Source organism: Hemiscyllium ocellatum, chromosome 4 (assembly GCF_020745735.1).
Source record: "Hemiscyllium ocellatum isolate sHemOce1 chromosome 4, sHemOce1.pat.X.cur, whole genome shotgun sequence".
Taxonomy (NCBI): domain Eukaryota; kingdom Metazoa; phylum Chordata; class Chondrichthyes; order Orectolobiformes; family Hemiscylliidae; genus Hemiscyllium; species Hemiscyllium ocellatum.
This window is the reverse complement of record NC_083404.1, coordinates 90,312,662-90,337,840: the sequence shown is the minus strand read 5'-3', so window position 1 is coordinate 90,337,840 and position 25,179 is coordinate 90,312,662. Positions and strand designations below refer to the sequence as shown.

The 25,179-nt window shown below is 39.8% G+C and overlaps 1 protein-coding gene across 3 annotated transcripts in view; it reads left to right on the top strand.

The window, feature by feature from the left end:
- The window catches only part of myom1b (myomesin 1b), a 138,975-nt gene that overhangs the window by 10,913 nt on the left and 102,883 nt on the right, over positions 1–25,179 (top strand). For 2 of the 3 annotated variants that reach the window (XM_060823612.1, XM_060823614.1), the window contains exons 3-5: positions 12,886–13,023; positions 19,359–19,554; positions 21,938–22,095. In XM_060823612.1, coding sequence (XP_060679595.1) covers positions 12,886–13,023; positions 19,359–19,554; positions 21,938–22,095 — 492 coding nt within the window. The remainder of the gene's footprint in view (positions 1–12,885; positions 13,024–19,358; positions 19,555–21,937; positions 22,096–25,179) is intronic. The other variant, XM_060823613.1, reaches the window with a different exon arrangement.

The window sequence follows — 25,179 nt, the reverse complement described above, 5'->3', positions numbered from 1 at the left end:
AATTTCCTCCCATAGTTCAAAGACATGCAATTTTAGGTAGATTGACCAAGCTAAATTGTCTGCAGGCTAGATGGATTATTCATAGGAAATGCAGGATTACAGGGATAGAGTAGATGGTTGGTGCTGCATCAGGGTGGGATACTGTTAAGAATGCAGATTCAATAGGCCAAATGATCTCTTTCTGCACTGTAGGGATGCTATGTAACTTGTTTGGCAAAGCAAATCCAGGGTGGAGATGAGGAACAACGGTTTTATTCAGTAAATTGTGATGTGGAATGCATTGCCAAAAAGTTATGTAAGTAATTTAAACACTATGTAGTTGACACATTTGATGTATGTTTAGAAAAGGAAATATCTGCATGATTAGGTGAAAAGAGTAGGTGTTGAAGAACTTGCTTCAGCTTCCTTCTGTGCTAGATAATTCTCTGGTTGTTCTATTAAAGTTGATCATATTCTAGTTCTGTTGTTGATACAGACTGCAGCTATTAAACTTAAGAACATTAAAATACAACCATCAATATTTGGATTTTTACATGTAATTTTCAGGAATTTTAGTCTCAACATTAGAAGCAACTTATCTTTTATATGTTTACAATTTAAAACTCAATTATGAAGGATATGGAACAATACTCAAAAACATAATTGCAGTATATAAAATATTTGTGTCAGTCACACCTCCTTTCATCAGGACTGAAATAGTAGTGTTGTGGTAATATCACTACTAGTAATGCAGAATCTTGGGTTAATGTTCTGGGGTCATGGATTTGAATCCCACCATAGCAGATGGTGAAATTTGAGTTCAACAAAATGTTACCCTTATGGTGACTATTCAATCAACTTTCGAAAAAGCATCTGATTTACTGATGACTTTTAGAGAATGAAATCTTCCATCCGTACCTAGTTTAATCTACATGTGACTCTACACCCACAGCAATGTGGTTGATTGTTATCTTCTCTCTGGGAAGAGAGAGAAAGGCAAAATATTGACCTAGTCCTCCAGGGTCACATCCCATGAATGCATTAAAATACTATGTTATCATGTGTGCTTGCAAACATTTGCAGAAAAGAAATTTCATTTGGTTTCCTGTGAAAATGCAGGAGAAAAATCAATGAGCGTTATGCTAAAAATCATATCTTGGTGCACTTTGTCAACTGATTCATAATTAATTCCAGTTTGCATACATTTCAAATTTGCTGTACTCCACTTCAAGTCCCATTAATGGACAATGGTAGCAGAACTATCTGGTGGTAATAAAGATAGCATACATAACTTTAAAATGGGAAGTAGCCAAAGTCTAATATTTCAAAGATCTTACTGAAAGCTACATTTGATCTTGATTCAGCATAAGAAATGTTGTGAACAATTGAGGTGTATCCTCGGGAAAGTTAGAATGTGCATTTTATGATCTCACATGACCAGTTCCATTGACTAAAGGATTATTTTATCACCAATCAAGATATCTGCTGACTAATCTCACTTTGACGTCTTTGGCTTTGGTGGTGTGCTGTCGCTGGATCTAATACCACATCCAAAATATCAATGGAAAATGTGTTTTTCTTTTGATTTATAATTGAAGAGATTCTGTAATGATGTGCAATTAGAGGAACAGCAGCTTATACCCTAAATGAATTAATTATTCTCCTTCTTATTAAAGAAATGAGGCAGAAATTTCATTGAAGCAAATTCTTGTCAGCCATAACTGCTGTCATTACAAATTAGGTGTATTTAGGGCTGTAAACTCTGGTTGGACATATGATGGGAGACCTCACACTTTCAAATGCCTATCCTGAGACATTTGTTATTATGTACATTGGAAAACAGGAACAAATCTCCACATTTTGAAGCATTTTAAGTGTGTCCCAGTTTTGACCTCTGAAAGTGTGATCACCCAACTGTTGTTGACTTTCAAAAGGTGGACAGATCACACTCTACAACAATAAATGGAATTTTAAACAAAATGTTATTTATTGAAAAAAAACAAAAATTCAAAGAGAGCTTTTCATACATATTATTTTATCAGCTGATCAACACAGCTCCAACTATTATATCAAATGTTAACTTGCATCACTTCCTGTGATGATTTATAGAAAACTATATTTATTACATTGCCTTGTAGAACATGCAGTTTAATGTTACAGCAGTTAATAAAACTTATTTCAAAACAATATTATTTGCAAATATGCAAGTTTTTTTTCCCTGATTCTTCAATTTTCTTTCCTCCTTTCTTGAATTTGATGGCTTGTACTGGAGAACAGACCAGAAGGTGACCATTTCATTTGTGATCCAAGGAGTCAAAAGGAGATCAGGCCCATCTCAAGCAATCCAGATATTGTGTCAGCTAACATTGGCTTCAAGCACAGGCCACAAAAGAAAGGTTAATGGGTGATACTCGATGGGCCGAATGGCCTTACTTCCACTCCTATGTCTTATATCTTATGTCTTATTTAAAGTGATGGAGGAAAGAAAGTCCATTTTCACACAAACATTCGTAGAAATGTGGAACACTCTCCACAAAAATCTCCTCAGATGGATTGAAGAGCAATTGGGGTTTTCAAGACGGAGATGAAGATTTTACCAGTTAGGGATGCCAACAGATATTTAAACATTGGAAAGTCGGAGAGGTGATTAAAGTAGGGAAGAGAAAATTATCTGTAAATGTTTTGTATGTATGGACTTGCAGAAGTCATTTGGTAAAGTTACTTATAAAAAGATTTGAAGCTAATGGAATTGAAGACAGATCCGTGGTTATACAAAGGAATCTGTGCTTGAGCCTCAAACATGCTCCCTATTTAAGGTAGACAGGCAGGAGGCTGGTAGAACACAGCAAGCCAGGTAACATCAGGAAGTGGAGAAGTCAACATATTGGGCGTAATCCTTATTTATTTAAAACTCATAAGAACTAATATCCAAGTTTTCTGATGATGCAAAGATATATTTGGCAGTTTGAAGCCATGTAAATGGAAGCATGAAATTATAGAGAAGAATCCTAAGGACAAGCCAGAGAACTATAGATCAGTGAGCCTGACGTCGGTGGTGGGCAAGTTGTTGGAGGAAATCCTGAGGGACAGGATGTACATGTATTTGGAAAGGCAAGGACTGATTAGGGATAGTCAACATGGCTTTGTGCATGGGAAATCATTTCTCACAAACTTGATTGAGTTTTTTGAAGAAGTAACAAAGAGAATTGATGAGGGCAGAGCAGTAGATGTGATCTATACGGACTTCAGTTAAGCATTCGACAAGGTTTCCCATGGGAGACTGATTAGCAAGGTTAGAGCTCACGAAAAAAGGGAGAACTAGCTATTTGGATACAGAACTGGCTCAAAGGTAGAAGACAGAGGATGGTGGTGGAGGGTTGTTTTTTAGCCTCCGACCTGGAGGCCTGTGACCAGTGGAGTGCTATAAGAATCGGTGTTGTTCCTCTACTTTGTCATTTACATAAATTATTTGGATGCCAGCATAAGAGGTACAGTTAGTAAGTTTGCAGATGATGCCAAAATTGGAGGTGTAGTGGATAGCAAAGAAGGTTACCTCAGATTACAACAGGATCTTGACCAGATGGGCCAATGGGCTGAGACGTGGCAGATGGAGTTCAATTCAGCTAAACGCAAGGTGCTGCATTTTGGGAAAGCAAGTCTTACTAGGACTTATACACCTAACGGTCAGGTCCCAGAGAGTGCTGCTGAGCAAAGAGACCTTGGAGTGCAGGTTCATAGCTCCTTGAAAAAGAGTCGCAGGTAGATAGGATAGTGAAGGAGGTGTTTGGTATGCTTTCCTTTATTGGTTACAGTATTGAGTACAGGAGTTGGAAGGTCATGTTGCGGCTGTACAGGACATTGGTTAGGCCACTGTTGGAATATTGCGTGCAATTCTGGTCTCCTTCCTATTGGAAAGATGTTGTGAAACTTGAAAGGGTTCAGAAAAGATTAAGGATATTGCCAGGATTGGAGGATATGAGCTACAGGGAGAGGCTGAACAGGCTGGGGCTGTTTTCCTTGGAGCATCAGAGGCTGAGGGGTGACCTTATAGAGGTTTACATATTATGGATTGGATAAATAGGCAAAGTCTTTTCCCTGGGGTGGAGGAATCCAGAACTAGACGGCATAGGTTTAGGGTGAGAAGGGAAAGATATAAAAGGGACCCAAGGGCAACTTTTTCACGCAGAGGGTGGTACGTGTATGGAATGAGCTGCCACAAGAAGTGGTTGAGGCTGGTACAATTGCAACATTTAAAAGGCATTTGGATGGGTATATAAATAGGAAGGATTTGGAGGGATATGGGCCAGGTGCTGGCAGGAGGGACTAGATTGGGTTGGGATATCTGGTTGGATTGGACGAGTTGGACTGAAGGGTCTGTTTCCATGCTGTACATCTCTATGACTCTAATTAATAGATTATGTGAATAAGAAATCAATAACAACCAAACTTGCATGCAGGTAAAGAGAGTCCATTTATTTTGAAGCTAAGAAGGATAGATCAGAATAACAAATGACAAAACAGCTACAGATGATGAAGGCTTGAAAAGACTTAGTTGTTCATGTATGCAGATCATTAAAATGTAATGAGCAAAAATACTGTAGATACGGCAACCATGTATTTATTAACCATGTATTTGTAACTTTTGAAGAGAAAATTTGAATTTAGAGCGAATGACTGAAAGGGCACACAATGTTTCAAGTTTTGATACATTTTCTGTAGCAAACTTAAGCAACTAAACACTGTTGAGTTAACAACTCACTCCAAGTCGCAAAAGAAAACCTTCAGAATGAACAAAATAGTTATTGTCTACTTTGCCCCCTAAATAGATTCTTCTCAGCACCAAGCCACCAATTGTCAAAAAGTTCCAACCTTTCAACATTTAGGTGTACTTCACAGATGGATTCAATCCAGAAAAATCCAAATTGGAAATGATCTTTGACATGGGTCTAAAACCAAATAAATCAAATAGGACTAAAGTAGAAGTTCCATTCACAAAGTCAGTGCAAAAAGACTGAGGCCAGAGTACCTCAGATGGAATTATGCTGTCAATTAGAGTCTTTCTATAGAAGAGGATGAACCATAAATATACTCAGAAAAGTAGGCATTTATCTCAGTGAACAAGATAAAATTTATTAAACTAATTAACTCATATATAGGTTACATTATATTGATAGGCAGAAGTGGGTACTGAAGATGCTGGAGATTAGAGAAGAGATTAGAGTGGTGCTGGAAAAGCACAGCAGGTCAGGCAGCATCCAAGGAGCAGGAAAATCGACGTTTTGGGCAAAAGCCCTTCATCAGGAATGAAGCTCCACCCAGAGGCTCCCCACCTCATTCCTGATGAAGGGCTTTTGCCCGAAACTTAGATTTTCCTGCTCCTTGGTTGTTTCCTGACCTGCTGTGTTTTTTCAACACCACTCTAATTGACATTGTATTGATGATAACTGGAGTAGTAGGCAAGACTGTATCCAACCAAAACTACTGAAGTGAAAACAAGAAATGGTGGCGATCAGAGCAGTGGCATCCATGGGGAGAGAGCAAGCTAACATTGAATCGAGATGACTCTTCATCAGACAAGACGTGAAGTATGAAAGACGCGGCATTTATACTATAGCTGGGGGGTGGAGGTATTAGAGTTTAGAGTGCTGTGGGAGAAAAGATGTTGACAGTTCGGATTGAGTGATCGGAATGGGAGAATGGCAGAACAATGGTGTGTCTAACTGCCAAATTGGAAAGAACAGACAGTCCTACTGGGGTTGGGGGAAATGTGACAAATAAAGCCGAAAGAACGGGACTTGGTTCACAATTTGCAGGTGCTGCACTCAATATTAAGTTCAGAAAGTTGTTAGGTACAGAGTCTGAAGGTGAGAGGTTGTTCCTCCAGTTTGTGTTGTGACTCACTGGAGCACTGCAGCGTACCAAGGACAGACATGTGAGCAGGACTATCCAGAAGCTCCAACCAGAGCCATATTTTATCAGAGTATGAAGCTCAGCACACAGATGAACCCCTTCAAATCCATTCGCTTTTCCAACAGCACTCTTCAGGAATGAGTCCAAAGTTATTCTTAGCACTTTTCCCTTTGGAAAACTTCTAATCCCCAAACTCTCTCTCATATTCTGGGAACCATGGTGATGTCGCCCCATAGTCAAAGCTTGACAAATCGTCCAGCTTTGTTTAAATCCTTAGGGTTTTGGTCTCTTTAATTCAAGCGTGAGTTTTTAAATCGTTGACTCTGGCTCTCTCACCACATATTCCATTTGCACAGATAAAATGCAAATTAGCTGTTGTCCATACTCCACCTTCTCCTCCAAATCCATTCTATCTTGGAATAAGATAGCATTTAAAAGAATGACCTTTCTAGTACCTCCCTGACACTTGGTAAACAGACTATCCACTGTCAGTGTTAGCTCAAGCCATAGTTTTCAGATCTCAACTCCCAACTTGCAACTTCTTCCCAGTAAAAACAACCTAGGACCCTCCTTTAATCTTTCATAACCAAATCGTTCAAGCTGATGATCAGCAAAATTTAGAGAATGTCACACATTCTTCACTTTTATCCTCAGTTAAAGACACCATACCAAACAAAAACTGTAAATACTCGAAGTCACCAACCCGAAGCATTAACTTTCTCTTTCACAGACCTGCCAGACCTGCAAAACATTTTCAGCATTTTTCTGTTTCTTTATTAAAATATCATAAAGATGTACATAAAATAATCAAAAAGACTAATTTTGCATTTTCAACTGTTTTATATCTATAGGAATTCCTTCTCATGCTTACATTTATGCTAGAGTTATACAAGGCCCTGGTTAGACCACACTTGGAGCTCTGTAGTTTGTACTGGGCACAAAACTGTTGGAATGGACTTGGAAGCAATTTATGGCCTACTTACCAAAGTTAGAGATTGTAAGAGTTAAACTATAAAGGTGGTACTAAGGAAAAGAAAATGGTATTTACTGCAATTTAGAGATTTAATGGTTAGGATTAAGGATTGACTTAATGTTTTCAGTATGTGAAGGGTAACTGCAACAATAAAAAAGAAGAAACTATTTATTTTAATTGGAGATTCTGGGAACAGAGCCTAAAATTAAAGCAAGACATGAGAGCAGGGAGGGTCAAAAATCATACTATATGTAAAGGATGGCAGACATTTGGAACCATCTTCCACACTAGGCCAATTGTTTTAAATCGGAGGCTGAGTTTCGATGTAATAAAAAATCAACAAATATGGGACAAGGGCAACAAGAGATGGACAATAAATACTGGCCTGGCCAGCAATGTCCATAGTCCACAAGTGAATAAAAGCACAACTGATAAATGGTATTAGGTTACAGATCAATCATGATCTCATTGAAATATTTGAAAGGCTAACTCTCCTACTCCTATTCCTGGTCTATACATTCCTAAATGCAGTTGAGATGCACTCCAACTGAAATAACTCCACAGAGGCCAGTATACATCACCGAGCCACCCTTTTTATGCATAGCATATTCTTGACACTGATCCAGCTCCCCCCAGAGCCAGGTTTCAGAGTGAAAAGGATGTCTGACATTCCTGTTCTCATCTGTCAATCAAGGCTCCCTGATTGGACCAGTTTAACAGCTCCAACCAGGGAACGCATTCTTCGAGGTCCACCTGGCTGATCCCGTTACAATCACAAAATCCTTTCTCCTCAGAGTTGGAGGACATCGGCTGGTTCTTTTTTTTTTGTAGCTGCGCCTGGGATGTTTTAATACCAGCTCAGGTTCTTCCAACTCTGCCTTTGTTACAAGCAGCATGTAACACACAATAGCTCACAATAACACCTTCCAGACTGTTTTGGAAGAGGTTTATTCTCTTCAGGTGGCAAAGACGGCAAGATGGTGACATCCACCATGTCCTTATCAGATTCCAAAATATCTTCAATGCTGGATGGAGGGGGAGAACCCATGCTTTCTGGAATGCTCAAAATCTGTCAAGAAGCCAGACATGTTTTGTTCATGCACCACTTAAGTTTGCAACTTTCATATGGTCCACGTGCTTGTTCAGGATCATATTGCACCCACCCGAACTTTTTACGTCACTGGGCCTGACATGTTGAGAATGCCCTGCATGGGTAAGAAGCAGGGATCCTACAGCATACTTCATCCCCTGAAGTAAGCTGTCTCTCTTGCTTAGCAGAGTCTAATGTCTGGCATTGATGTCCAGACGCAGTTTCATCCTTCCCCCACCCCGATCCAGGAAGATTTACCCTGGTGTACCCTGGTTTACCCTTCTCTCCATTAGCCCTCTGCTGGAGCTATCCCTTTAGTTGCACAAAGTGTGGTCTTGTAATCAAATAGGAACTGGGACAGTTTAGTATGCAATGAAACTGTAAGCTATTGTTTTAAGTCTATCTTCAAAGTTTGGACTGTTCTTTCTACCAGTTCATTGGTTGATGGATGGCATGGAGCTGTCCTTATATGTCGAATACCGTTCAACTTGATGAAGTGCTCAAATTCCCTGCTGGTAAACGATAGGCCGTAAAGATATTGGTGAAACTTGTTGACTCCAAAAAGGACCAAATCTTCCTTCTCTATCTGGTATTTACACACCACGTTAAGCAAAGTCCTGGATGTGTTCCTCTCTGTTGGACCACGTATGAGCTAATACTACCTTGATGCTGTATGGGGAGACATTGCATGTCAATGTCAGATCTCGCTTGGAATCTTTGTGTGCCAACACCTTGGGGGATGATAGCAGTTCTTCACTTTTCTAAAAGCTATGGCAATTTCCAAAGCTGACCCCTTTTTATAGCGTAACCCAGTCATTTCAACGCTGTAGCCCAAGTCGGTCACTTGGGTGCCTGGAACACACATTTTTCTCTTCTAAGGCATATGCCTGCCTGTGAGAAACATCTAAGGACTATGTCCAAGTTCTCGAAGTGCTTCTTACGAGTTTTCCCTATTAAATGGCACATCATGTAGGTAAATGGCAACCTGGGGTAGACCTTGTAAAGGTTTTCTCTCGTCCACTGAAAAATTGTACAGGCTGACGATACCCTAATTGTCAGTTTTATATTTTGGTACCAACCCTTGTGTGTTAATCATAATATACTTCTGGGAATCCTCATGGAACCACAATTGCAAATATGAATAGTTCATGTCCAGCTTCATGCATGAATCCCAATGTATTTTCCAGCTGTGAAAAGCAGTTTACTAGTTATTTAAAATCCCCATAAGGGTGAACCAACTATATGGGCCTCACAATCCGTATGACTGGTACTGTCCATTCCACAAACTGGACAGATTTGATGATTCCCTCACTTTCCAGCCTTCTAGTTTCGGCCTCTACTTTTGTCCGTAAGGCAAATGGCACTAGGCAGGTCTTTCAGACTCATGGAATTGCTTCTGATCAACATGTTAGTTGGCCTTGGCTCCTTGGATAATTCTTAGATCTTTCTGAGAAACAGTCAGGTATTTAATTAGGATTTCACTCAGGTAGCTATTTTCTAACAGAGAATAGTTGAGCCAATCCAGGTGAATCTTTCTCGACCAATTTCACACCATTAAGCTTGGCCCAAGCCTTTTACTACAATCAGTGGTAAATGAACCAGTTGCTTCTCATAAGAGGACGGAGCCAAAATTGTACTCTTAATCAGTAAAGTTTCCCTGGTATAGGTTCTCAGTCCAGCTGTGGTCTTGTGGAAACTTATGACTCTATAACATAAAAGTATCAACCTCTATTAACCAGACATTTATTTTGATTGGTTTTAGTTTGGATGTTGCTAAGTAATTTAACTATTCTAAATCAGCTGGATGTGGGCTTTCCAGGATATGCACTCTTTTGGATACTGGCCTATGAGTTCTCTTATTCAATTTAGGTCTAGTGGGATTCTTTTGCCACCTCTAGTCCACATATGGGCAGCAACTACAAAGGCCTGCTGGTCTGGTTCCTCAAGAAACTTTAACCAACTGGCCAAGGATTTGTTTTGCTGTGGGCCGGCATAGAATCCCTCTGCTCAGGATATGTCCTGAGCGAGGACACTCAATTGACTTCACTCAAATTGTGTTTCCTAAGCTCAGGCAGACAGGTGAGGTTGTGCTCTTCCATCGGAATATCCTAAAATGCATATGCATCAATTTGTTGCATTTTCCAATGAGAAGGCTAGCTGTAGTGTCTGTTTGAAATCCAGTTGAGCTTCAGCTATAAGGTACTTTTGCATGGTTACATTATTAATACCCCAAAACAAATAATCTCCCAACATTTCATTAAGGGTTAAACTAAAGTTACATGTCTCTACCAGTCATGTTAACTTAGTCAAAAATCCTGATATAGTTTTCCCTAGTTCTCAAGTTGTACAATAATACAGATAGCATCTCAGAATTAGAGGAGGTTTGGGGCATCATGTTCTAAAAAAATTTCATTATCTTTTGAAACATTTTAGTATCTGGTGTCTCAGGGAAAGTTAGACACCTGATAATCGAAAAAGCTGCAGGTTCACAAACTGTCAGGAGAATTATTCATTGCTTTTCACCTGCCCCAATGTCATTTTTCCAGAAATAAATGATGCATTCGACATACTTGGCTCAGTCTTCAACGGCAGGATTGGACGAGTAAGGCTTTCCGCATAACAACATGACACCGGAAATGCTTACTCCAACTCAAAAACAACTGTTGTGAGCGTATTCCCTCAGGAGCACGCTTTTCTTGTGTTGCCACAGAAATATCTCTATAGAGGGGTATCCCATCACCAAGTCAACCTTTATTTACACATGGAGAGTCCTTGACAATGATCCAGCTCCCTCAGAGCCGGCTGTCAGAGTGAACAGGATGCCTAACACTCTTGTTCTTTTTTTTCAAAATACAGGTAACAATAAACAGAAAACAGTAGTTCACAAGAAAAACAATGATATACAGGGCAACAAAGTGAAACCCCAAACCCCACCATTCAACCAGTTTTCAGGGAGATGAAGATAAACTTCAAATCCCACTTCCATTCAAAGATGACAGTAACAAACAGACAAAACAGTGCAATCAAATGAGAAACAGTACATAGAGCACAGACCCAATATAGCTTTAAAAGATACCTGACATCCATCTGCACCACAAACTGATCAGACAGTCCTTGGCTAGCCTTCCTGCAGGACAAACACTCCTGTTCTTATCTGCCAGCCAGGATTGCCTAATTAAACCAGATTAACAGCCTCAGTCAGGGAATTCATATTCTATGAGTACCACTTGGCTGAACTCATTACAAACACTACATTAACCATGGTGTAATTGGATTGTAATTTAGGCTTGAGGGCTGAATGGCCTACAAAAGTTTTTATTTTTTTTAACGTAGCAATAATCATTGAGGAAGATGGGTGACTTCAGTCCAGGGACATTGGAGTCAACTATAACATCTTAACACAGATTTTGTTGAAATAAACTAATCTATCAGAAGGCAAGTTTTTAAACCCTAATCGGACTAGTTCCATATTAAGTACTCGGTTTCTTACCAAGGAGTTTATGGAAGCAGCCTACAATCCATTTTAATCACATTGGAACTGGAAGTGGGTCATGGATGACTTGAAATCAATAAAAAAAATCCCATTATTTGGCAGAAATTCAGGAATTCAAAAGCTGTTAGCACTAGGATTACATTTCAGGTTATAGTACAACAATAGTAACAACAACAACTTGCATTTATATGGCAGTTTAATGTAAGGACCCATATATTCTAGTCTCTGGATGGTTGGAGACTGGACATAAGCTGAAAGACTATGCAGTCTAAATATCATGGGCAATTACCCGGTATCTGGAACACTGAAAATGTTCCGAACTCTGAGTTAGAGTCAGTGACTTTGGAGGGGTTTTTCCTTTTATGGGACGTGCGAGGCAGCTTTTGTAGCCCATCCCAAATTACTCTTGAATTGATTGGCTTGCTGGCCATTTCAGAGAAGGGTTAAAAATTAACCAGAAGATTGTGGGTCTGGAGTTACATATGAGCCACACTTGCTGAAGGACATTAATGAACCAGATGGGTTTATATGACAATCCATATGACAAGTGTGGCTAAATAATACTCATGGACTGTGGTCATCATTATTGAGACTAGCTGTTAATTCCAAATTTGATTTATTGAAATTCATTTCCATCAGTTGCCGTGGTAGGATTTGAAATCATATCCAGAGTCAGGGCCTTTCAGATTCCAGTCCAGTGGCATTAACCCACACCATCAATTCCTTTTATTAACTCACTTAGCTGAGTAGTAACCCAGGAAACAGTAGAGGGATTAAAACCTGCTCTGAAATCTGGGCAACTATTGAACTTTATTGGTTCCTGTAATTACTCACAGTAACCATCCAATCACTGCCCCAACTCCAGACACGTAACCCAACCTCAATCTCCAAGAACACCACCCCAACCTCAGACAAACTCCCTTCCAAATACCTGAACTTGCCTGCCTCCTGCCACTCACCCCATCTGTCACCCTACCTTTTCATTCACTGCTGCCCTACTCATGTGCTACCCAATCTCCTTATCTTCCTTGTGAAGTAGGAGTTCTGACCCAGATCAGATTTTGGCCAATAAAGTGTCTCCAGAATCTTCACAGGGGTATCAGAGCAAAATGTGACACCATATCACATCAGAAAACATTAGAGCTGATTTGTTCAGAATAGTAGGCCTTAATGAGCATCTTAATGGACAATAGAGAAATGGGAAAGTTTAAAGAGGAAATTCCAGAGCTTAGGGCTGAGGTATTTGAAGCCAATGGAAGATTAGTTAAAATTGGGGATACTTAAGAGCTTGGAATTTAAAAAGTGCAGATATCTCAAAAAGTGTTGTGGAGCTGGAGGAGATTACATATATAGGGAGTTCGGGATGAGGCTGCCCTACATCTTTGTCGTACATGTACAACAATGAAGAATAAATTGTGCCTCATTTTGTTACTATTGCAGAGTCAGATCCAAGTTTTCAGATGAAATGTTAGAAACCTCTTCTGGAAGCCCTCAAATGAAGAGAGCGAAGCAGGACTACTACTCTAAGGGGAAAGAGAATGAAGCTGTTGATTATATAGTGCCTGTCTTCAGAGGATGGTATGACTGAACTCTAATAGCTACACGGTTATACAGATAAGGGAATTAGAGATTCTACACATGACTTAGAGATTAGAAAAGAGTTTCAGGGAACATTCTAGCACCTGGAGCTGCGTGTCAAATGTCTAATTGAATGCATTAGAGGTGAAATATAAGGGCAAAGCTCCAACGTGTTATTAATAGACTATGGCAACCATTATTGATTTTATAACTGTGAATGCTCTATATTGTAAATTTTCGATCAGTTAAATATTGGAAATCAAGGTTGATCATTGGAAAGAAATTCATTCATTGAGCATCACTTTAACTGATTAACTGAGGTAATCCTTGTCCACTTTTTGTACCTGATACAAATTCAGATCACAGCATGGAGCATATAAGAAGCAACATTGGCATCTACAAAATAGATGAAATGAGCTTCCATTATCTGCAAGGCATTTAATAAATTACCATGGGTGGCACAGTGGTTAGCACTGTTGCCTCACAGCGCCAGAGACCCAGGTTCAATTCCCACCTCAGGCAACGGTCTGTGTGGAGTTTGTACGTTGTCCTCATGTCTGCATGGGTTTCCTCTGGGTGCTCCGGTTTCCCTCCACAGTCCAAAGATGTGCAGGTTAGGTGAATTGGCCATGCTAAATTGCCCGTAGTGTTAGGTGAAGAGGTAAATGAAGAGGAATGCATCTGGGTGGGTTGCTTGTTGGAGGGTCGGTATGGACTTGTTGGGCCGAAGGGCCTGTTTCTACACTGTAAGTAATCTAATCTAATCTAATATAAAAACAATGATAAGGATTCATAGAAGTGGGTTAATATATTCGGGTGATTGATTAGATTAGATTAGACTTACAGTGTGGAAACAGGCCCTTCGGCCCAACAAGTCCACACCGACCCGCCGAAGCGCAACCCACCCATACCCCTACATTTACCCCTTACCTAACACTACGGGCAATTTAGCTTGGCCAATTCACCTGACCCGCACATCTTTGGACTGTGGGAGGAAACCGGAGCACCCGGACGAAACCCACGCAGACACGGGGAGAACGTGCAAACTCCACACAGTCAGTCGCCTGAGTCGGGAATTGAACCCGGGTCTACAGGCGCTGTGAGGGTTGATGAACAGGAAGAAAAGAGTAGACTTAAGCAGTGCATTTTGAATTTGGCAGATACAACTCGTGGTGTATCACAAGGACTAGTATAGAGGCCTTAGATAATTATAATCCATGTCAATGAATTAACAAAAACACCAAGAGTAATATACCTAACCTCGTTGCAAATGTAAAAATATGTAAGCAATGAGGAGGACATGAAGAGGCTATAAAGGTACGTGGGATTGTTAAGTGATTGGCCAACAGGGCGACAAATGGAGTGTAATGCGAATAAATGTGAGGTTATTCACTTTGAGAATCTGAACAGAAAGGCAGATTTTTTTTTAAAGTAAGGCATTAAACTTTTGATTGTCGATGGTGACAAATACTTTGTACTCAAACAAGGAACATAAGACATGATCATATAGATACAGCAAGTAATTAGGAAAGCATATGGCATTTTCACAGACATATGAACAGACAAATTAGAAGCAGGAGTAGGCCACTCAGCCCCTTTAATCTGTTCCACCACTCAATGAGATGACATGGTGGCCCAATAGTTAGCATAAAAACCTCACCGCGCCAAGAACCTGGGCTTGATTTCACCCTTATGTGGAGTTTATACATTCGCTCTGGTTTCCTCCCAGAGTCCAAAGATGTGCAGGTTGGGGTGCATTGGCCATGCTAAATTACCCATAGTGCCCAAGGATGTGTAGATTAGCCAGGATTACAGGGATGAGGGTCTGGGTGGGATGTTTATCCAAGGGTTGGTGTGGACTCTATGAGTCGAATAGACTTAGATTAGATTACTTACAGCGTGGAAACAGGCCCAACAAGTCCACACCGACCAGCCGAAGAGCAACTCACCCAGATCTAATCTGAAAATATGTTGCTGGTTAAAGCACAGCAGGTTAGGCAGCATCTCAGGAATAGGGAATTCGACGTTTCGAGCATAAGCCTTCAAAGGGCTTATGCTCGAAACGTCGAATTCCCTATTCCTGAGATGCTGCCTAACCTGCTGTGCTTTAACCAGCAACACATTTTCAGCTGTGATCTCCAGCATCTGCAGACCTCATTTTTTACCCAGATCTAATCCCCTACATTTACCCCTTCACCCAATATTACGGGCAGTTCACCTAACCTGCACACCTTTGGACTGTGGGAGGAAACCGGAGCACCTGGAGGAAACCCACACAGACAGGGAGAATGTGCAAACTCCACACAGACTGTTGCTCGAGGTGGGAATTGAACCCAGGTCTCTGGCGCTGTGAGGCAGCAGTGCTAACCACTGTGCCACTGTGCCGCTCTCCATAGGGATTCTATGATTTCTGATAGCTGATATGATTATTCCATTTTCTTGCCTATCTTGACAGCATTTTAGCCCCTTGTTTCTCAAGAATCCAGCTATCTCTGCCTTAAAAATATTCAAGGACTCTTGCTTCTACTGCCTTTTGAGGAAGAGAGTCCCAAAGAATCTCAAAGCTCTTCGAAAAAAAAATTCTCCTTAACTCTGTTTTAGATGATCCATAAGACCATAAGACCATAAGACATAGGAGTGGAAGTAAGGCCATTCGGCCCATCGAGTCCACTCCGCCATTCAATCATGGCTGATGGGCATTTCAACTCCACTTACCAGCGTTCTCCCCGTAGCCCTTAATTCCTCGAGACAACAAGAATCTATCAATCTCTGCCTTGAAGACATTTAGCGTCCCGGCTACAGGCCCACCACTCTCTGGCTGAAGAAATGTCTCCGCATTTCTGTTCTGAATTGACCCCCTCTAATTCTAAGGCTGTGTCCACGGGTCCTAGTCTCCACGCCTAATGGAAACAATTTCCTAGCGTCCACCCTTTCCAAGCCATGTATTATCTTGTACGTCTCTATTAAGTCTCCCCTTAATCTTCTAAACTCCAATGAATACAATCCCAGGATCCTCAGCCGTTCCTCATATGTTAGACCTACCATTCCAGGGATCATCCGTGTGAATCTCCGCTGGACACGTTCCAGTGCCAGTATGTCCTTCCTGAGGTGTGGGGACCAAAACTGGACACATTACTCTAAATGGGGCCTAACCAGAGCTTTATAAAATCTCAGTAGCACATCTCTGCTTTTATATTCCAACCCTCTTGAGATAAGAGACAACATTGCATTCACTTTCTTAATCACAGACTCAACCTGCATGTTTACCTTTAGAGAATCCTCGACTAGCACTCCCAGATCCCTTTGTACTTTGGCTTTACTAACTTTCTCACCATTTAGAAAGTAGTCTATGCTTTTATTCTTTTTGCCAAAGTGCAAGACCTCGCACTTGCTCATGTTAAATTCCATCAGCCATTTCCTGGACCACTCTCCCAAACTGTCTAGATCCTTCTGTAGCCTCCCCACTTCCTCAGTACTACCTGCCTGTCCACCTAACTTTGTATCATTTGCAAACTTCGCTAGAATGCCCCCAGTCCCCTCATCCAAATCATTTATATATAATGCGAATTGTTAAACAGTGATTATCTCTTTCTCGATTGTCCCACATGTTGAAACATCCCTAAAAGATCTACCCTCTTGGGACCACTCACAATTGTACATTTATTAATCAAGCCACTTTTTACTTCAGCCTAGTTTATTCAACTTTTCCTCAGCCATGCTCATTCCAGTAAACCTTCCAATGAATTTATATCCTTCCTTAAAGAATGTGACCAAAACTATGCACAGTAATTCTTGCTTTGATCTTTAATGGAAGGGATTTAAATGCATGAATAAGAAAGTTTTGCTACAATTGTGCAGGGTTTTGATGAGACTAGACCAAGTGTACTGCACAATTTTGATTTCCTTAATTAAGGAAGGATATGCTTATAATTAGGGCAATAGAATGGGGCTACGTTGTACTGTTTCCTGGAATGAGAAAATTGTCCTGTGTAGAACAGGCTGAGTAAATTGTGTCTATAATCCGCAGAATTAATTGGAAGTTAAACACTTCTGAAGAAATTCTACAGGTATTGGTTATTATTGGTTCTACTAGCTCAATTTTCTGAAATAGGAAGTGGTTTGAGGGGCCATATGATTCATTCCTCTTGCTATTTCTTATTGTCTTATGTAACATAATTTTTCTTTCATTCTGAATTCCCAATCCTATTATTCATACTCAGTGATCTTCAATCCTACCAAAACACTGTCTAGATTTTATATGGCACTCAATCCTACTCAGCCATCACCACTCTCCTTGAGGACCTATATAAGTTTTTGATCCTTCAGTAGCTCCAACTTAAAATGATCACCCTCATATTTAACTGTTCATTGCTTCACCCCTTTGTAATCATCTTTAGCCATACAACTCCAACCCAAAGTCTTTCATTTCTACGATCCTATATTCTTGTGAACTTGTTATTCTTTTTGTTGTACCTTGTGTTGAGCCATCGAGACCTCATCAAATCCAGTTTCTAAACATTTTTGACAATCCATTTTCCTTGTTGATGACAATTGTTAACATCCATCTGTTTAAAATCCAAACTTTTATTACCCCACCAAATTTCTTTCTGTCTACTTCTGCTTTAATGAAATGTTTTGGTTCTTTTACTTGGTTAAAGATGGCATAGAAGTGCAAATTGTTAACATTTTCCAAAGGTGCTAAACAAAACAATGCTATTAAATCTTGCCCATATAGATTTCCAGAAAACGTTTAAGATGCCATCTCACAATAAGCAAGTTTGAAAATATCAAGAAAATGGTTTAAGTAGAAATGTAACAGCTCTGATAGAAAGCTATTGGTCACAAAATAGAGGATAAGGTCAAATCGGTGTTCTCAGGCTGGAGGAGGGGTGGACATAGCATTCCTCATGGTCCAGGAACAGGTTCACTTTTGTTCCCGAAAAACACAGATAAATTAGACTTGTCCATGGTGAAATTTGCTACAAAAGCAGAAATTACTGCCAAAATTTCACAGGTCTGACAGCATCTGTGGGGAGAAAACAGAGTTAATGTTTCAAGTCCGGTAACTCTTCATTTTATTTTATTGTTTTATTGAAATTTGCTAACAACCTAAATCTGGGAGTTGGCAAAGAGATGCGCTAGTTGGAGAAAGGTTCATTGAATAGATTGATGGGCGACCAAATCGTAGTTAATATGAATAAGCATGTGTTTATACATGCTGAAAAAAAAAGAATTTGAGTGTGCATTCATGGGAAAGATGTTGAAGTGTATGATGAACAGAAAGATCAAATTCTTCAAATGCATAATAATGTGTGAGGATGAGTAGATAAAACCAGACAAAACCTAATAGAACTTTGATTTCATAAATATGAGTAGCTAATACAAAAGTAAGTGAGTAATGATGCATTTGTACAAAACATGGGCCAATATAAGGCCAGTGTTAGACTGATGTTCAGCTTTGGTACCTTATTAGAAGATAAAGCCATTTAGAACTTACAACGTAAAGTCCAGCAGGATGTGGTATAGTTATAGAAGCTTGAGATCTGCTTCTGCTGCATCAGAGAAAGACTACAGAAAATTTGACAAAGAGGAGTACTTTCTCTGGTTAGCAAGACAATGAAGAGTCAAGTTATAATTTTTGAGAGTGAAGAGTAAAGGAGAGATGTATTTATATAAAGGGTTACTGGAGCATCAAATGCTTTGTCACATGGTTGAGACACAAAGTTCTGCCTTTGCTAGCATCAGTATTTGAACAGAAGAAGATCCAAGATTATGGGAGTGAGCAAGCAACTGGACTCATTTTATATTGCTACGGTATTGACATCATGTGCTGCAAAATTTTATGGCTTTAATTGCATGGCTATAATAAATCAAAATAAAGTTTGTTGTAATAAAGAACCAAAAACAGAAGTTGCTGGAAAAGCTCAGTGGATCTGGCAGCATCTGTGAAGAGAAATCAGAGTTAATGTTTCAGGTCTGGTGACCCTTCCCCAGAACGTAGAACCTGCTCTGATGAAGAGTCACTAGACCCGAAATATTAACTCTGATTTCTCTTCACACGTGCTTCCAGATCTGCTGAGCTTTTCCAACAACTTCTGTTTTTGTTTCTGGTTTACTGCATCCACAGCTCTTTCGGTTTTTATTTGTTGTAATTAAGCTCATCTGTACTTGCAGATGACCTCGCCCACTGTCAATGACATGATAAGAGCAGGAGAGTAAATAATTATAATGTGAAAGGGAATACAGAATCAAAGGATTCAGGGTAGACTATGCCATAATAAACAGTAATTACTAATGAGGCTAATTTGACTTCCGCATTATTTGTTTTGGTTTAGCCATGAGCACTTCAGTGGAATTACCAGCTCAAAGGATGAAAGAACCAAGCAGTCAAAATCAAGTCATTTCGCTGGAGAATCTCATTCTGCCCTAAGTAGTACTATTGAAGAACATAATATTGAGAAGTCTGCCATGCACAAGTCAAGAAAAGTTGCCATCCGGGAATCTGCTGAACGCATTTCACTGAATAAAGAGGTAAATAAACAGCAGCTTCGATCCAGCCCCTCTGTACCTGATACTGAACCAAAGCTCATGTCAGGGAAAGGAAAAAACAGCTTATTTCAGTGAAAGGAATAAGAATATTTAATAGCAGAAAATGCATGAGGTACAGTAAGCCCTTCCACTTTTGTCAGATCAGCCCTATATTGTCCCTAAATGCCATAATCCCTTTATTTTGAAAGTGGCCATTTAATTGACTCTGAGGTCCTTTAGAAGCAGTTGAGCAATGGTCTTCCCTATAATTATCTCCCTGTTCTAGAGCTGTTTGGGTAAACGTTTTACCTTCATTTTCTTCTTGCTCCTACCTCCCAAATTTATCAATTTTATATTGCACTAATTTTCTCCCTTTTTCTCTCCACTTCCTTTCTTGAAGGTGCTACTGTTAAACATCTGTAAGTCCCTTTAATCCAGCAAGATCCATTACATTATAGAACTGTGTGCCAATATTGTACTATCAAAATAATGAATGCTCTCCCACTTAGGCAATGCCATCTTGGACTGCACCTTACTGTTCTGAAAGGGGAAGCCATGGCTGATTAGCCCAAAGAAGCTGATGATTGTATTTCATGTAATTCTTCGCTTTGATCACTGGATGATGAAAACAGAAACTATAAACTCAAATCTATTGCAAATTACACAGCTAATTTTATCCAATGGACTCAAGGCAAGCATTAAATTCCTCCAATCTCAGCATAGTGAGGCCCAAGAGATTTTAGTACCCAGAACCTTAAATGCATGCCCTTGGTCAGTTGCCTGCTCAAAACCAGCAGGAAATGACAGACAGCTGGCAGAAGGCTGCCAACTGGGATCGTGGAAATATTTGACATTAATGAGTTAGTGTCAATGATGCTGCCTGCATTATTTTATGATATTTATGTCTATGCAAGGAAGAATAACAAACATCCAATTCAGATGCTGCAGTTAGAAACTGAGATGGTGTGAATTTATCCTTACACCTTCAAGTGTGTTAGTGACAAAAAAAAGTTTCACAGCTTTTGATTTTACACTTTGTAAATGGAGTTGCTTTTGAAAATTTAGTGGAGGCATAATTAACTTTCTGACTTTAATGGGTTCAGTCTATTGAATATATCCTAAATTTTAGTGCACTGAAATTATAGAACCAGTTATTCTGTATTATTTATCAGCATGCTTTTCCTGTTAGTTGACGTTGTTATAGCAACAATTTATACTTATGCAGCACCATTAGAAAAAGAGATCATCCACTGCTCCCCATTGTTTACATCAGATCAAAGCAGAAATAGGAGCTTAAATAAGAAAGCTGAAAGTTTGAATTCTAAGCAGGTAGATTTAAGAATGTATTTGAAGATGGAGAAGATGTAACAAGGTGGAAGAGTATTGAGAGGGAAGTGGGGTGTTGCTTGAGCATTGTTTGAAGTGTTAAAATCATTCAAATTGGAGAACTGAACCAGATAGGAAGTGCAGAGAATGCAAGCTGTGACTTAGGATTCGAAAGGTCATAGAGGTAAGGTGAAGTAAAATCATGAAGTATACAGACTTCTCTAGTAAGCTGAGTAATGGAGAGAGATAAACAAAAATACAAATGGAAGAGAGAGAATTTTATTGGAACACAGTATAGGTAGCAGGACTACTTATGGATTAACTTAAGGTAATTGGAGAAATTAGAAGTAGGATATTGAAAAATTGGATTTGAATTGACAAAAGAAAGATTAAGGGCTGCAACAACATTGAAGATCAGATAGGAAGTAACTTTTAGTCACGCAAAAAGATATCTTGTTTGGATATAGTGTTTGAATCTTAGCTCAGGGTACCTCATGACACTAAAAATGTATAAAGTTCAGGTGATCTTGAATAGGAATCCAAAAAGAGAAAAGGAACAAGGACACTGCACCATGACTAATTTTCAAAACTGGTGCCTAGCAGCAACTAATAGATTGTGGACAGTATTAAGGAGCCAAGAGTGTGACGTTAGGGATAGGAAATCCCAGCCTGTGAGATCTGTTAGTTAACCTTTTTTTCATGCTTTTATGGGGTGTGGGTACATCGGCTGCTCTAACTTTTATTGCCTATCCCTAGTTGCCCTTAAGATGGTAGCTGAGGTTTATGCACCCAGTTTTACTGCACATCTGCTGAAAGGAGGGTTAGAAATCCTGACAATGGCATATTGTTATGACACTTGCAGTCATGATTATACTAGTTTGTTACATACTTTTCCAGAAAGAACTTTTCTTAATTGCATTTACTATTATTTCCTTTCAGTATGCTAATCTGCCTTTTCTTTGTAAATCTATAAAAACATCTACAATATTTAAGTAATTATGTTGCTAATGCTGAATGTTGGCACTGGATCAACCTCATATTCTTCTCCATTTCGCCCCAGATTTATGACATTCAAGATTTTCACAAAAGACTGAGGGAGGACAGCTTGCTTCGTTTGCCTGAGTTTATAATCAAGCCAAGGTCCCACACTGTCTGGGAGAAACAGAATGTGAAGTTACATTGCACCGTCTCAGGCTGGCCTGTTCCTCGAGTTACATGGTAAAGACCTCTATTATGCTCGTACAATATATCAACCCCTTTCCCAGCAGTCTTCACTTGTCTACCAAAGCAAGATAAAATGCTATTTATGAGAGTAAAACAGTGAACTCTACCTTTTCTTTCCAAATACATTCTTCAGGCAATGTCAACTTAAAAGAAGACCTTCAGTCTAAGCATTGTAAAATGCCGCACAAATGCCAAGCAATGACCATCTCTAATAAAATATAATCTAACAATAGCCCCTTGACATTCAGTGTCGTTACCACCACTAAATTCCACACTACCAATGTCCTTGGAGTTATCATAAACCAGAATCTAAACCAGACACGCCATATCAATACGGTGACTACAAGAAGAGGTCAGAGTCTTGGAATACTGCAGCGAGTAACTCTCCTCCCAAATCATGAAGCCTGTCCACAATCGACATGTCATAAGTCAGGAGTGTGAAGGAATACTCACTACTTGCCAGTATTAATGCAGTCCTAACAACATTCAGCATCTAGGAAAAAAACAGCATTCTTGATTGGCACCACATCCACAATCGTTCAGTCACTCCACCATTAATATTCAGTGGCAGCACTAAGTACTATCTATAAGATGCACTTCAGAAAATCACCAAATATCCTCAGACAGCAACTTCCAAACCACAATCAATTCTACCTCAAAGGGCAAGAGCGGCAGATACATGGGAACAACATCCCACCAACATGCAACATAACCACTTGCAAATTCCTCTCCAAACGACTTAACATCCTGACTTGAATATATATGTAACATTGTGGATCACCAAATTTCATTTACACTCTGTATCCTTTGCAAGAGATTTTAATTCTTAAAGTCAAGCTTTGGAACTCCAAAACCACTTAATCGTGGTTAAAAATCACACAACACCAGGTTATAGTCCAATAGGTTTAATTGGAAGCGCTAGCTTTCAGAGTGCTGCTCCTTCATCAGGTGGTTGTCCGTTCTGAAAGCTACTGCTTCCAATTAAACCTGTTGGACTATAGCCTGGTATTGAGTGATTTTTAACTTTGTACACTGGCATCTCCAAATCATCACTTAATCATGGTCTGCCTTAATGAATGCTCACATCGTAGTTGTACAGTCTCTTCCTTGGGATAGCGTTGCAGTGGTTTCTCAAGGCCACATTCCAGCACCTACTCATGTGCACAATTTCAGCTCTTTTGCAGACAGCTAGCTTCACACGTTGACCCTCTTTGGGCTTTTCTGAGCTCCAATATTGTACTAAGAAAATACTGCTTATGGCTTTCCTTCACCTGAACTCTCAGACTCACTGAACGATAGCTTTCAGAGACGTCTTCTACCCTAACTACCTGGAATTTGTTAACAGCAACATTTGTGCTGTCTGAAATGTCTTTGCTTTAGTATTCCAGCAGCTTCAAACTGTAGGTAACCTCACCCAGCTCCATACTCCACTAACTTCTCCCAGAATACATGCACCCACAAAAATTGAAACCAGAAAACCTTCGCAAGATTCATCCAATTCCAAGATGACATAGCTGCCTCAGAGCAATCATTACCACTGCCTTTGTCGTTTGCTCTGTCACCCTCACAATCTGCTTCTCCTTCCCCTCTGACTGCAACATAAAAAAAACACAAGATTTTCCAGCTCATTTTGTTTCTGAAGAATGGTCATTCTAGGATCAAAACAGTAACTTTTCTCTTTCTCCAAAGGTACTGCCAGACCCATTCAGTTTTTCTAGCGCTTTCTGTTTTTGATCTGTTAGCCTCTCAACCTTCCCTTTGTCTTAAATGTTGTGGCAAACACTAAAACCCAACTTTTAAAATGACCTCACATTCCTAGCTGTTCACCTCTTCAAGCAACACAGCACCAACTGTTTAAAGTGTTCAAAGTTCAAAGTGTTTTAGTTGCATTTATCATATTTTCTATTGTTAAACTTAATTCCCAAAACTAAAAGTTTATAGACTCAAACATGGTGAACTGTGAATTAGACATGAGGAATACACCTTTGCACCTGAGGACAGAATCATTTTATTTAACTCTTAAAACTTTTCCACCCAGGTTCAACTCTTCAACCCAGATTCTTATCAAATGAAGGTAATAAATGATTTAGTATGTCTACAGAACCACCTACCATCCTGCTCATAACTTGCCTCTCCTCTTTTAATGGAAGTTTTACATGATCTGTTTAACTTATGAAACAGAGGCAAAGTATTCAGATACTCTTTAAAAAGGTCCTTTGCCATTAATTTAAAAATTGCATTTAGGACCTTAATAGGTCAAAATTTCCATTAGCAAGGCACGTAAAAATCAAATTTTAATAAAATGTTTCAAGTTTAGTTAATTGATGCATGCTAACCTTTTCCTGTAACGTCTCTTTAGAATCTCTACAGCCTGAAAGCAGGCCATTTTGCCCATCAAGTCAACACTGTCCCTCTGAACAGCATCCCACCCAAACCAGCTCCCTTACATTATTCCTGTAACCCTGCATTTCCCATGGCTAATCCACCTAGTTTGCACATCCCTGGACTCTATGGGCAATTTGGGGGGCAGCACAGTGACTCAGTGGTTAGCACTGCTTCCCTCACAACGCCATTAACCTGGGTATGATTCCAGACTCTGAAGACTGTGCAAACACCACACAGACAATTCTCCCTGTGTCTGCATGGGTTTCCTCCCACAATCCAAAGATGTGCAGGTTGAGTAAATTAACTATGGGAAATTGCCCATAGTGTTCAAGAATGTGTAGGGTAGGTGCATTCTTCAGGGATAAATGTAGAGTAATAGGTTAGGGGACTGGGTCTGGGTGGGTTACTCTTCGGAGGGTCAGTATGAACTTGTTCGGCTGAAGGGCCTGTTTCCACATTGTAGGGACTCCATGAATTCAGCATGGCCAATCCACCTACCGTGCACATTTTTGAACTGTGGAAAGAACTGGACCACCCAAAGGAAACCCACACTGACGGGGGAGAATATGCAAATTTCACACAGGCAGTTGCCCAAGGTTGGAATTGAACCTAGGTCCCTGGTCCGTGATGCAGCAGTGCTAACCAGTGACCTACCATGCCACACACTTTGGCTTGGATTTAATGCAGCTCATC